Source organism: Botryllus schlosseri, chromosome 6, assembly GCF_051294905.1.
Source record: "Botryllus schlosseri isolate E-star chromosome 6, Bs_hap1, whole genome shotgun sequence".
Classification (NCBI taxonomy): Eukaryota; Metazoa; Chordata; class Ascidiacea; order Stolidobranchia; family Styelidae; genus Botryllus; species Botryllus schlosseri.
Genome location: NC_137241.1, coordinates 10,647,932 through 10,663,618, shown reverse-complemented (window position 1 = coordinate 10,663,618; position 15,687 = coordinate 10,647,932). Strand labels below are relative to the sequence as shown.

Sequence of the window (15,687 nt, the reverse complement as noted above, 5' to 3'; positions counted from 1 at the left end):
TGCACCGCTCAAGGTTGCATTTGAAAATCGGGAACAAATTCTCGCAGCCTACCGTACCAGCTTCAAGCAGAGGGATGATTACTGGTCACATAAGGGGATATATATCGAGTTCTAATAGTGATATACCTTCACGTCCTTCATAGATTGTGTCTGTGAATAGTTGTTTCTTATACGTTTCTAAATAATGGCTAATAGTCAAGTATAATTCGTAATAAATACAATATTACTCAGCGCATAAATCTACGCAAAAGTGTGCATCTGGATATACAAAGAGCTGTCGTATAACGATATATATCTTACGTTGTAGTAATGATAGGCATTCGCGGATTGTCTCTTTCAATAGAACTAGCCAATATCCACCTTCAAGGCCAAAATAAACAACATCAGTTTGCCTAAGCCACCCCAAGGTCGCTTCTGAAAATCGCGAAGAGAATTCCTGCAGCCTACCACGGTAGTGTCAAACGCAGGGACGAATATCCGTAACATAAAGTGATATGTCCTGAATTCAATTGGTAATAGACATTCTTAGATGTCTTACACGTGAGTAATATCTTACACGTGAGTAATTGAATCACGCGTTACCTTGTTGAGACGTTAACGAATTTTTTGTGAAATTTCCAGGTGTACGTGCCCCCCGGGATTCACCGGCTATGACTGTGAAATTAACATTGACGAATGCGCGCAGAATCAATGCCGACCCGCCAACGCTACGTGCATTGACGGAATCAACAGCTTTACTTGCCGATGCCCTGCAGGCTGGTAAGCGCAAATGCAATTAGGCTAAATCGTTGCTGCCAAGTCCACCATATAGTAGGGTGCAGATCAGGCACACACCACATTTCGATACCAAATTTCGCTTTCAAACCAATGCAGATGGGTGTAGTCGCATCGTATACACCAATCCTTATGGAGATCTATGTCGCAAGGGTGAGATTTTAGTAAACATAACCTACTACACTCGTTTTCACGTATTAGACTGGGTGTGGAAGGAAAATTTAGTACCAGAAAGACCTGATCACCTATAATTACACACTAAGCTATGGTGGAAATGTACTAAATACACCTAGTACACTAATACACTTCTGTCTACAACCCACCTTAGAATAAAGATTTACGAATGGTCGTAGTAAATTAGTAAACTAGCTATAGTGCGAGTGTGCAAAAACTGTGCATATTTGCTTATAATCTCCATGGTTCCGGCTTGACATGATCTTAAGGATATATTGTCGGCACCTGTACAGCTATACGCAGTTATCTATACACACAAATATAGTATCTTGTATGTGTTTTTGTTTTGAGTGTTTCTTACATACTCAATATGTTTGTTATTAATGTTCCGGTTGGCGAAGCAATAAAATATCTCTCTTTTTCTCTCTGTCTCTTACTCTTTCAAGTATTCTTCAACCTCTCCCAACTCCTCTGATTCCACCCACTGACATTGTCCACATATGTCATCCAGGATGGGCGACTTCTGTCAAATCGAAATCGACGACCCTTGTCAGAGACAGCCTTGTCTCAACAACGGAAAATGCTTCCCGCATCTCAACCCCAACGAAGACATCACCTACACGTAAGTGACATTTTACGCAGAGATGGTGATCATCGATGATGCTGAAGTACGAATAGAAGTAACGATTGTCGACAAGTAGAAGTGGAAAACGAAAGGTCGGAAATGTACTGAAGTATGTGGATTGAAGAAGTGGATTTGGGCACAGTTTCACATATAGTAATAGGGATTTGCCATTTCAATAGCAAAAGTTACACACGAGCCTAGTATTACTACTACTGCTTTCTACTTGAAAAAATCTGACATATAAAAAGTAGGTCTCATCAAAACTGCGAAAGTGAATATATACCTATTGTTACCACAAGGAAAGCAATGCCGGTTCTACACTACTAAAAGATAATTTGCTATATTTTCGACCATATCTACTTCATTGGACAGTGACAATGCTGTGGGTTGATCACGGCTTTAGCGAAATGTTATTTCCGATATGGTGTGTATAGCTTATTTCCGATATGGTGTGTATAGCTTCATACTGTGGATGTCATGATACGTTGGGGAAAATATCGACAGTATACTCCTCCTTGACAATATAGTTCTCAGTGAAAACTGCTGTGTCATTTCAGTTCTTCTGTATTTCCTTATGTCCAAACCTAACCATGACCATTGACGATCGCTGAACGCCACTCGAATATATATGTATTGGCTACAGGTGCGATTGCGAGTTTGGATTCCGCGGTGCGAACTGTTCCGAACGTTGGGATCCGTGCGATAACCACAAGTGTGAAAATGGAGCCGCTTGCATCCTTTACAGATCAAACAGCGAGGGATACAGATGCGACTGTCCGGTGGGTTATCGGTAAGTGAACGAATAATCGCTATCAATATTCTTAAAATTGCAATAACACAGTATGGGGTTTCATGATACGCTTCGGAATAAGGGTTGGTGATTTTTATTGGCTGCACTTGCGTCCTAGTTTATTCTACCGCCATAATGACATTTCATCCTGCCTGGGCATGACCTACTATCTTTCATATAGTCGGCAGGTGCGGAAATGTAATATAATTATGGTGGAGCGTGGATTTTTTCCATTTTTGATGACATATGCATCCGAAAAGTAGGTTAAAAATAGTGACCACCTCTAGTGTACCGTATAGATTTTGCTTGTACTCAGTATAACGATCAAAACCTGTTAAAGCCGTCAACTACCACAAGAATTTGTTTCATATTTTCATATCGCCATGACGCCATCATATAATAAACACGATGTTACATGCGCATATCAATCGTGAAATGCATTGATGCGTAATACATTATCTTAATCAACGCTTTTCTGTTGCAGCGGCGAATTCTGTGAGTTCACCACCGGGAACTCTGCCGTGATTCTGCAAGATGACCCGTGCATCAACAACGATTGTCAGAACGACGCGCAATGCATCGTGCAACCCCGAGGGTCGTCGGATTTCGTTTGCAAGTGCTTGTCGGGATTCACTGGTGACAAGTGCCAGTCGGTAAGCCTTCCCACCGCGGTCTTCCTATCAAACGGATGATTATCACGCAACTTCGCGGTATTATTACAGATCGCAGGGATTACGATCTCGCACAACGGCAGCTACGCGGAACTTGATGAAGATCTGACAGGAATGGAAGAGCTGAGGATTAGCTTGGAGATTTCGACACATCAGGTAATATTTGAGTGAGTAATATTAGAGATAGTCAGCAACAAAGTACATTATCTTTTGCAAAAACTATCAAAATTATATTGCTTCTTTCATATTTCTTCGAGTGGAATGTACTTTTTTGTATCGTTTGCACGATTTTTCCCGACGAAATTGTCATGGCCACCAGGCAATAACGTTCATGTAGTGACGATGTCATAATAAAGTTAAGAAATTGAGACAATATATTTATGGCAGTAAGCCGTCTTTTATTGGTCGCTGTCATGCTTCAGCAGATTTCCATTCATTGACAGCGAATTCTCAAAGACTGTCCCAGACTACTGTTTTGAGGCCACATAAGGTCTTCATGTGTCCCGATCGCCACTGGACCGAAATATACTGACAAATATACCGACTGCAAATTTTGAAAAGCAGTGAATTTCAGGCCTACTGGCATGATAGATTCTTACTTACTTTTCTGTTATCTTTATATTATTCTTTCAACAGCCAAACGGAGTTATATTTTACGCCGGCGAGCTGGGTGACGATGGTAGCAGGCATGCAGTGATCGAATTATTTTCTGGCCACGTTCGATTCAACTATGACGGAATAAGTCGAGCCATTTACTCGGAGGAGATTATAAACGACGAGGAATTCCACACGGTTAGTTGGTAGTGCATTCAATTTCTACAAAGCATTGCATTTGTAAGCTCAAGGTATGAATGAATGCGATATTGGTACATGAATCCCACCGGTACTGATTCAGTGTGATATTCTACTTTGAAAATTTTAGGTCAGCAGGCGTTGTATTTGCGACTAGAATATTTACGCGATCTAGACATTTCATCGTCTCAATTCTTGCAGATTCAAATAACAATGGGCATGCACGGCGTCACAATGAGGATCGACGATTCCCGAGACTATCAAACGGAAAGCACCAAAACGGTCAATATGGTATCGCCGGTATACGTGGGCGGATTACCGAGGGACATGTGGCTTGGCGCGAGAAAAGCATGGCAGATCAGAAACGCTACTAGCTTTATAGGTGAGTTGCATTGATGAGTTTAAAATTTTGTGTGCTTATGCTGTTATCCAAATGAATGCTCTTTTTGCTACTGCATAGTGGCGGGTTGCAAATTAGTAACAATATATATATCCCATTCTTTTTGGTCGGCCTCAGTAGAATAATCACATGTGTAGCAGTCCACCAAGAAGGCTGTTGTGGAGGGTTGATGGACCGCTGCTGTATGTGATGTCTTTTTTCCTATTTTGAGGAGTATTGACGCCGTTAATGCAAAGATTGTACATGTAGTCGGTAGTGCTATTCTAGTAGAAGTACGAGGTAATGTTGTGAAGTTTTACTCAATTACTAGTGGAAGTTGCAATTTTAGGCAGCGCCGTTATCACGGTAACTGAATATATTTTCGAAAATTGCACATATCTGTAGCGTCATTAGTTGTTTAGCGTATGTCGCGAAGATACATCTTGCCATATCTAATGTAGCCTCTGCCGCTTAACTGTTAAAAGTATGCGACCCGTGACCAAATGTACCTTTTGAAACTGAACACCTGAGTATCTTTCAGACCTAGCCTTTCTACTGCCCACTTGTAATTGAGCGGCAATTTATGGCATTGCTTCTACTTGAATAGCAATAATGCTAAGTAATCCTTGGTTCAGTACACAACGTATGATCTAATATCGCATTTCAGGATGCGTGCGTAATGTCCTGTTCAACGAACGGCAAGTCGACTTTTTCACCGCCAGCCAAGGTTCGTATTCGAACCTGTTCGAAGAAGAGACCGGGGTCAAACCGGGCTGTCAGAGATTATCGGGGCCGTGGGTATGTAACGACGCCACATGCAAATTCGGAAACTGCATCACAAACGGCACTCACGGAACTTACTGCAAGTGCCACGAAGGATACGACGGTAAGTGTTACATAGTAAGCGTATGCTGCATTTTCAATAGTTCGTAGAACTGGTTTTCCGTTCATCAATTATATCAATTGCACAAGTGTACTACCGTTTGCAAATTAGTTCTCCCGTTTTAGTCACGAAGATGCGGTCACTAATTCGCAAATTGTTATGGACTTCTAACATAAACAAAGCACGCTATTTACCAATGTACTTTTCGGCCTTTCGATTTTCTTCTTCCACTTGAACAAAGTTTAATTTCCTCGGAAAATCACGCCTACTTTTTAAAACTTCATTCAATTATAATTCTACTCGGTCATTATTATCCATAAATAGACGCCCTGCGCCGTTACCACAGATTTATTTAGTCTTGTCAATATTGTTTCGCTTAGGCCGAGGCTGCGATATTGAAGACTCGCAACCTACCGCTTGCTCCGGTCATCTCTGCGAACATGGAATGTGCGTTGTCACGGGAGACGACGCTAGCACATACGTCTGCGAATGTGATGCAGGTATAACATGTAATTTAACGTAATCGATATACTTTGAAGAATCTGTTGAGAATGTGTAATATGCGAGATTGTTAAAATCGCATTTTATATTTCATTTCTTTTCTAGGATACGGCGGGCAGTATTGTGACATTCGTGATTATTGCTCGGGAGTCAGTTGCGGACAGCATGGGGAATGTGCGATCACGTCGACCGGTTACACGTGTAATTGTAAGCTCGGCTACCAAGGAAGACATTGTGAAAAACGTGAGTGATGGTATATCCGGTACTTTGAGCTGCTAACTAGCTTCGCAAATAGGTTTTGATCAGTGGCAAATGTCCGCATCACGGGTAGGAAATTTAGGCAGCGATGTTGAAGCCCATGCTTAGTGATATTATCCACAACTGCAACACCAATAGGTTGCGGGTTCGAGTCCGACCGAGGTCGACTCCAGAATTCTGCCGAAATATTGGAGGTTTATCTAGGCTCCTCCTCGATATCTGATCCGCGTAAGCGGTGTCTTATAAAAGCCTAGAAGTCGACCGTGCTATACAAGTCGGCAGATACAGAATCAAAATATAGAATATATACATAGGCCTGGTGTAAAAGACCATAGTCGTCGAAAAACACCATGAACACAACAAAAACAAGTTCACATAATTCCTTTTAAACCTTGTCACAGGTGTGAGAAGATGCAGCGGCACAAGAGTCCGTCAATACGTACAGATCACCGTCCCAAGGCCCACGCCGGCCGTGCCGGGCTCCGCCGAAACGATGGTGTGCAAGAGCAGCAAGAAAATCACCAACGTCGTATGCGACGGTTCGTCCTGTCTGTCCAGAAGAAGCGGACGCTCCAGTCAGCGCCGGCGCAGAACGCGCGATCCGGGAAGGACGGCTCTAATTCACTCTCTCACCCAACCGTCTTCGAGGGAGTGCTGTGCCCCCTTGCGTCAGAGAAAGAAGAGCGTGGCTCTGCAATGCGAGGACGGGTCGGTCATCAAGCAGCAAGTCACCAAGGTTAAGAACTGCGGTTGCCAAACGTGCTGATACGTGGCGAAGCAGTCGCACCTCGATAGGTGACGAATCGAACGAACTGTTCGTGGCCGTGGAAAGCCGCGAAGGACTCGCAGCATCGCCATGACGTGTGTACTATGTGCATAAATGCAGTTGTCACGACGGAATCCAACGCCTTGTTGTCAGACTGAACGCGTGTATATGCAGAGTCGGTCGATAACGAAGTACTTCTACTCTTTGGAGTACTGTTTCTGGTTCGTTTTATTTGGAATACTGAGTACCAAGGAGTTATTGCTTGCTTCTTGATCGCAAACTGATCAATCAAAACTCAGTTGAGCCTCATCGACATTAGATGACGACGTTGTACTCTGTATACGATTTCTCCTTCAAATATCATACCATAGTGTGTACGAGACGGCACGGAATGACACTTGCTGAATCTTATATTTAAAAAGTTCATGCAGGTCGATATATGAGTGTGGTCGCGATTTTTTATCAGAATGTCTGTTATAGCGTGTCCGTATGCGTTGTCCGTAATCAAGTGCCATTTTACTAGATTTGCATCAGCGCAATGTAGATCATCAACGTGGAGTTGTTGTGTATCACAGCAAACAATAGTGTGTCTGTTACGTAGTGGCTTCAGCGGGAATTTCTTTTTCTCTCACCAGCGACAGTTTGAATTGAAACTAATACATTCAACGTATTAGTTTGAACGGATTGATCGCAGAGTTAGTCTGTGAGTCTTCCCTCGCCTCATTCTACGATGCAAAGTAGGCCATTTATTACGAAGCGTTTCCGCTTATTTCTCCATCTTCTTTCAATTTTCACTCGTATAATTTAGGCCTAACGAAGTATCACTTGTATTATTTATATTTGGATCTTTTAATGTCAACAATATTATATTGTATTTTTGTTGTCCGTAACCCTCTTGACACTTGTCATAGTGTTTATTTTCGTTCTTATTTTTTTAGTACTTCATTGAATTCAGCAAATTTTTATAAGCATTATTCATTTCTGAAGTATTTCTCGGTGACTTTGTATATTTTTATCATAAAAGTTACGTGATAATAAATGACACATTGTCGAAAGAATTTACCTGTTAAATTCAGGCAGTATGGTGGATACGGGTATATCAGTTGATCTTAACCCCTCCGGGTTGCGAGCGAAATGTGGGTCGCGCAGCCTTCGAAAATGGGTAACGGCGAAGTTCTCGTTGTTTTGTAATTTTATTATATTTACAACAATTGATACGGAATGAACCTCCAAAGCGTGTAGTACACTATATCCCGAATGAATGTGGCGTGTGCAGTGAAGGAGGGATACGAATCCATTCATTTGAAATCTCAAAATCAAAACTTTTACATATCTTGTGAAGCGAAGTTCGAGATTAGCATGTGAACCAACCAAAACCTATTTGCAGCATCGTAACATGTGAAAGCTTTACAACCTTTTTGAGCACCATCCACACTTTTTTTTGCAAACAAAATTTCATCCGCACAAACCTACAGGAAATTCTTACACAAAAAGGAAATGAAGATACGTAACAATATTTTGTTCAGATGTGCGACACGTATGCTACCGGTTTAGGCCATCAAGTGTCTCATTAACCGTTTGGCGCCGGCGTGGGTATTTTTACCCATTGCCGGTACGAGGGAAGCGTACTGCAATAGAACCGCTATATATCCCGTTCTGATCGTACTAGGTCGTTGCTGTTTATTTCTGCCGATAGATATTGTTTGTGCAATTGATACCATAATATTTGATATATATTATATCTAAGACATCGAAATCGGATACCAAAGACCTTAGATAAATATGTTGCAAAATACACTGTTTCGGCAACGCGCGCGTCATTGACCACTCTCACATAACTTGCTGTATGTTTCGTTCTGGCCGTCTTAGAGCATAGTTGTTTCTTTCTATGAAAAGCTAGTGTCGATACAAGTCCACACATATCTTCATATCTGATATTAGTTACATATAACGTGTTCAAAATCTATGTGATAGGCCGCGTGACAAAAATATCCGCCGACCGCATCATTTTGCGCTCACGCGCGTTCCCGATATACCCGTCATGTAAACCGTCGTATATTTGGTTTTATTCATCATAGCCTGTTGTAGTTTGTTTCTATGAATAGCGCTTGTCAGCTTCTGTTTTTCTTGCTAAAACAAACATAGTATACTAGTTATGTCTGCACCGCTCAAGGTTGCATTTGAAAATCGGGAACAAATTCTCGCAGCCTACCGTACCAGCTTCAAGCAGAGGGATGATTACTGGTCACATAAGGGGATATATATCGAGTTCTAATAGTGATATACCTTCACGTCCTTCATAGATTGTGTCTGTGAATAGTTGTTTCTTATACGTTTCTAAATAATGGCTAATAGTCAAGTATAATTCGTAATAAATACAATATTACTCAGCGCATAAATCTACGCAAAAGTGTGCATCTGGATATACAAAGAGCTGTCGTATAACGATATATATCTTACGTTGTAGTAATGATAGGCATTCGCGGATTGTCTCTTTCAATAGAACTAGCCAATATCCACCTTCAAGGCCAAAATAAACAACATCAGTTTGCCTAAGCCACCCCAAGGTCGCTTCTGAAAATCGCGAAGAGAATTCCTGCAGCCTACCACGGTAGTGTCAAACGCAGGGACGAATATCCGTAACATAAAGTGATATGTCCTGAATTCAATTGGTAATAGACATTCTTAGATTGTTTTTGTGAAGAGTACATGCCCATAGGCTTATATCTACATCAGACAACAGTTATTAGTGATGTATATATGGTAATAACTGCAATATTACTCGGTGTGCATTACTTGCAAGAGGTGTGTATATATTTGAAGGAAGTGCTACCAAATAACGTCATAAACTTTACGTTGCAGTAATGATAAGCATTTGCAGTATATCATTGTGGTAAGGACTGTATAATATACGTCTAGGAATACTAAAATTACTGCTTTAGGTTCTACAACAGTTTCAATTATAAGCCTTCGAAGTTACCATTAGGGCTGGGCACAATGATTCGAGTACTCGAATCTGAATCGAGTAATTATTTTAATGATTCGAGTCGAGTAGCAAAAGACGATTTTTTCGAGTACTGAAATTATACGCTCGTCGCTACTGAAAGTTATTTTATCAGCGAGAATAATGGTTTCGATACTATTTTCCACTGTTGAAGCCTTGAAACCTTGATTGGCAGTATCGCAGTATACGAAACATATCGTACAAAGTTACGGCAGTACCAAGGTATCCTGAATGTGATGGATAACAGGCATTATATTCTTTGTGGTGGCACAAAAGGTACGTATTTGAACTTTGACATATTACATTTTGTTGTGACGTCATAATGAGTGATACTCGAATACTCGACTCGACTCGAAGCATAATACGTGATTCAGAATCGAATCACTCAGATACTCGATTTTGCCCAGCCCTAGTTACCATACGCGCACCATGACTCACTCTCTCGGCGGCCTGCCGCGAGTTGACTAAAACGGTCGGTATTGTTTTGATTAGAAATTATCGCCTGCTAGACGTGGAGGGTCGACTCAGGGCTCTCTAGAACGATAAATACTGTGTCTATACAATACATAGGACTCTATCGTCATCGGATACCTATACTAAGGTTCATAAGACCCGCAATTTAGCATTTCTGTTTCCAACCAACGTTTTCTCGGCTTGCTCTCGATATACGTATCCAGACACAGAGCTCGAAATGATTTGAGTGGCGCAATCGGATCCGCGTTGAAGTTCTGATTCGAACGCTACCTTGTTTACCGTACTCGAATCCCATTAAGGTACAGTTTTTCGATTTTGAAAATTGAAGTAAAATTTTTCGAAATCTGCAGCCGGTGCCAATCGGTTAATTGAAAAAACTCCAACGTATTCGAACTATTCCTAATCATGAATACTGAAAACTACAAGCACAGAAAAATGTTTCAAGCGACTGTTAAGAACCAAAGGTTTGTGCGACTAACAGTGAATAGGCTACAGGACAGTCAATGAAATGTAACCAAACGATTAGGCTACTCAGAGCAGATGCAGGATAATGAAATGTAATTGGTAAGGCGTCAGCGATAAGGATGATACCGATAAGGTGCGTAAAATTAAAATAAATACAAAAGGAGAGAACCTCCTGATAACTAAGAATTACAATATTTTGGTTCGCATTTACATTTTCACTTGCTCGGAAACTGTTAGATTGCATTTGATGAACATTAGGGTGCGAAAAGTTTCTGGCCCCTGTAAATTTGGCCAAGATTGGAGGTAAGATTGGGATAACATCTCTACAAATGCGTGATCAAGTTTGATGAAGCCTTGGTTGGAAACTCGGTACTGGTCAGAGATTAAAAAAAGTTTGACCGTGGTCTGGAAATGGTTCAGCACAGTTTTCAGAAGAGTTTGTTTGCTGTTCATCCATTTTTGAAATATTAAGATTTAGTTTAGCCCACTGGTTCTCTAACTTTTTTAGACACGCCCCCCTGTATGACAGTGAATATTTCGTGTCCCCTTATTGTCATAGCACACAATGAAACAAGAAAGTTAGCGATCCTTACATATAGTTTGATGGTATGGAAGGTTATGACTGTTGATGAGAGAATTCGCTCCAATACGAATTTCAGACTATACACCGAGCAATAACCATAAAACGGAGGTTAATCGGGCCAAGCGCGGAAAAGATTTCAGTCGCGTCGCGCCCCGTTGAAATGCTTTCACGCCGCCCAAGGGGGCACGCCTTCAGTTTGAGAACCACTGGTTTAGCCTATATTATAATTCACAAAGTTTTCTGTTGCTACTGAAGTATGGGAAACAGTTTAGCGTGACTGAATTATCTAGTTATAACGCAGCACGCATAGAACACCGATGTAAATAGGCTAATTATTACATGTGGTGACTGTTCACTAGAGCCTTAAAGCCCCTCGTCGTCATCCTGGCTCGTATCGGATTTTCACTGGTGCGACGAATACATGATTGATCAAATGATTATTTTATGTTGTGATTGTCAGGTTTCCATGAAAATGTAATTGAGATTGTAATTGAGCAAAATTTTGATCAAAGTACAATTACAATTACAATTACAATTACACAAAATAGAAATGCTTCAATTACAATTACATGAAAAAATGTAATAATTACATTCAGCTCAAATACAAATTACAATTAATCCAACTCTGGTCTCCATATATTGCTGTCGGCAAAAAATCATACTGTAGTACGCTTATATGCAATTGCCAATATCAATGACCGAATACCATCATGAATTCGGGAAAATATTCACGCTACGCGCGAATTGACAACTGCGTAACGCACTGACAACATGAGAACTGGCGCCCAGGAGCAGTGGTTTAAGCGTTAGTCGCGAAAGAGCGTCTGGTTGAGAAGCACTGTGGTCGACTTGGAAAATCATCGCTCTATCAAATATGCCCGACCTTAAGCAGGGTCGTAACCACGTCAAAAGATTCAGAGTCACAAGTCAATGGTGCTTCTATAGTTTTGACTCGAGTCAAGTCGAGTCATTTTCGCTTCTCTTCCGAGTCAAGTCCGAGTTCAAGTTAAGGAGAAACGGATCGAGTCCGAGTCATAGTGTGAAGATTCGATTCCGAGTCCAAGTCAGAGCTAGAATTCACTGTTCATTATTGAGTTCAAGACGGGCTCAACTCATTTATGTTATACTCTCGGGTGGTATCGAATGTCTCGCATTCATACTCATTTTCGCCCTCTTAACATGCTTATGTTTATTCAAACAGATAAAATATACCGTTTATGCGACTATTTCTCGAGTTTTGATCCTTATACACAAGAATTGAATCAATAGGTAGGCCTAATATATAATGTATCGAGTCGTATGACTTGCCTGGGTCACACGCAATGCCTCGAGTACATGTCAAGTCAATGCACAAATTAACTCAAGTCGAGTCGAGTCATTTTCTATTAATAATAGAACGACTCGAGTCAAAGAAATATCGTGACTCGACTCGAGTCATGACAACTGTGAACTTAAGTTTAAAATAGTATCTCGTCGGCTATTCGACAGTATTCGAGCATGACCACTGACCACTGACCACATTCAAGTCGAAATACAAGTAATTTCTACTGAATGACTTCTGGTCGGACCGCAAGTTTGTAACAGGTCCACTCAATCGATCTCGCCCTCCGTCACATACCACCTCATCTTGTCGCTTGACCCTTCATATTATCTTCGTTTACTTTTCATTCAGTGTGTATCCCTCCTCCTCATATCGCCTAAGCCCAGGTGGGTATCTGATTTCAAATACTACTCCAAGTCGCTTTGACACCTTCATATTTTTCATTGTATCGCAGTCTTGTGTGGTATTGAAATGATAAAGTTTTTAGCAATAAATTGAATTGATTTGAACGGTTTTATCTCTATTTCATTGCCCATATGCCCATGCCCAATACTCAGTCCATTCGACACGTTCGACAAATTCACAAATCGATTGAAATCAGATTAGTCATCGATATGACCACCAGGCTTTATTGAATTGAGAAAATATCACGTCGATCGAATATCTCATAGACTATAGAGATATCGCCCACCCATTCTATAATTTGAAATCATAAACTCTGTCATCGCGTGAGCCATACTAACACTGACCTTATTCGCTTCATTGATTTTTCTCTCAGCTGGTCGTCACGTATTTTCATAACAAAGAACGTAGGACGTAAACAACCCAGTGTCTATATTCGAGTTTCACCGATAAGAGCAAACAGTCTTCAGCAGGTTGCGGCGGCGAGCTTGCTCGCGCTTACAAAGAAAACTTTGTAGATTATCGTCGTCAACCGTATCTATTGTGTGTATAGCTGTTCTTGAAATGGAATCAATCAGGGATATCTAGAAACTCCTGGATATCCCTGGACTGGAATCAATGAGGGAATGTAACATTTCGGTAAAGTTGTATATCGTTATCGTTGCATACCGCGATACCGGTACAATATTATCGTGTATGACTATGAGGACTGTATCATTTGCAAAATTGAAATTAACTGTTGTGTTTTGAGATACTTGATGCGCGGCACATGAAATGAAATTAGCTTTGAGAATGTCATTGCAACAAATGAAATTGCAATTTGCGAATAATGCATTCATTACTCGTTTTTTAAATGTATCTTGAACACTTGAGTTTGCTAACTAGAATTTATTGGCAGGTCATCATATTTAGTGTAAGGTCAATCAAAGTGCCAGAGTACACCTCAAATGCCCACAATGAATACCATAAAAGCCGTTTTCTACATTATGCCAGTATCAATGAAAATAGATCTCTGCTGTTGCTGCGATGTGTCTAACTGGCTATATATGGTTAATGGGTATTTGCAAGGTTGACATCAGCATGTTTAGTCTGATGAAACAATTGTTCAATTCCTTACAGCTTGTCGAAATTCATTGAAATAGAATATTTATTAAAGATGATGGTGTTTTATACTTTTATGCTACATTCAGTCTTCCATTAGCAGGAACTTAAATATCCTAGCCACTCCTTACCATTCATTGTTTGCTCACTCTGACTACGTCAGTTTGTTGACTTCGTGTAAACGGTGACCTAAAATGCACTCAACTAGGTTGCTATATTGACATGTAAATATATCGGACGTCATTGCTCATTCTTGTCAGTAATCACCCAGTTCTGTCAAAATTACAAATTCAATGCAATACATTTCAATATTCGGTACCCTTTCTCGTTTTGACAGGCTCAATTTAGATAATTTAAATATCGTTCAATTCTGCAGTTTAAAGATTTATTATATAATAAATATATAGAGAAATTCACTGAAGCTTTTGTTGTAAATATTTGTCTAACGTGGGCTGTGCCCTATACGCTTAGATTATTGCCGGTGAGGTGATGAGGCATATGAAATGATAACAGCTATGAATTGTGAAATTTTATAGAATTTCCCATCTTTGTGGATTGAAAATGCATGGATAGTTGTCTTATCAAACATTCACGGTTCACGCCAAACTATAATGATTGTTATAGATCAGGGGTGGGCAACATACGGCCCGCGGGCCGGATCCGGCCCGCGAAGGGATTTTGTCCGGCCCGCGGACAGTTTTCCGTCTTTTATGATAATGTGGCCCGCGGCTAGTCTGCCGAGATTCCCCGCTACTTGCTTACTACGTCAAATCTTAGTGACTGTTATTAAATACATGCATGTGCAGTGCATTGTGCAGTGTGCACTGCGCAGCGTGCGATAGTGGAGCTTCCGCTTAAGTTCGTCGAAGCGGGAAGACATGCATTATAGGAATTTACGATGTACTCAACCCTAATATCGTTTGTGGTAATCATGTTGTTTGTCGACTACAATGGTAATTTACACCAGGCCGATATTTCTTATTTTTGATTCCGTAGTCGCCGACATGTGGCACGGCACACTTCTAGGCTTTTGTAAGACACCGCTTATGCCAGGGGTTGCCAACTCAAAATGGGTCGCGATGCACTTTTCAAATGTCGTAGAAGTCTCGGTCCGTGTGAATTCAATATCGAGATAAAATAGGCCACACAGTTGAACAACGACCCTATCTCGTCACCTACTCAGCCCTAATGAATTGATATCTTGGTAAATTTGGGGTACCGGGATTATCGAATGCCTTGAAATCTTAATTAGTGATTGCACCGTGTATTGATTGATCAGAGAGAAGCAGACATGGCGCGCCTGTATGACAATGCTGTTCTCAAATCCAAATTGTCTTCGTCATTATCGGCGAGAAATGGCTTTGAAGTGACTTTGCTGTCGTTAAAATACATTTATTAAATACGATTTACCAGGGTTGTAACCAAGTCACAAGGCTCCGAGTCACAAGTCAATCTCACTTTTATAGTTTTGACTCGAGTCAAGTCGAGTCATTTCAATTCACCACCGAGTCAAGTCCGAGTCCAAGTCAGCGAGCAGAGGGTCGAGTCCGAGTCATGGAATTATGACTCGAGTCCGAGTCCAAGTCACCGTGTTCACAGCTCAATTTCCAGTTAAAATCTTGGTAAACCCACTTTTTATAACTCTGTTTGGTGATATCGAATGGTTCGCATTTAAAATATACCAATTTTCCTCACTCTTAGCAGTTTCTGGTCGCATTTTCAAG

The 15,687-nt window shown here is 40.9% G+C and overlaps 2 protein-coding genes across 2 annotated transcripts in view; both read left to right on the top strand.

Moving 5' to 3' along the window:
• The window catches only part of LOC145440245 (uncharacterized), a 156,574-nt gene that overhangs the window by 84,834 nt on the left and 56,053 nt on the right, over window positions 1-15,687 (top strand). The gene's annotated exons all lie outside the window — the stretch shown is intronic.
• LOC145441687 (slit homolog 3 protein-like) lies at window positions 530-7,671 on the top strand. Its single transcript, XM_080319612.1, has 12 exons — window positions 530-540; window positions 622-759; window positions 1,460-1,570; window positions 2,217-2,363; window positions 2,848-3,016; window positions 3,086-3,190; window positions 3,671-3,826; window positions 4,028-4,208; window positions 4,873-5,091; window positions 5,469-5,588; window positions 5,695-5,832; window positions 6,249-7,671. The coding sequence occupies exons 1-12, from the start codon at window positions 530-532 to the stop codon at window positions 6,611-6,613; spliced, it is 1,860 nt and encodes a 619-aa protein (XP_080175738.1). The 3' UTR covers window positions 6,614-7,671.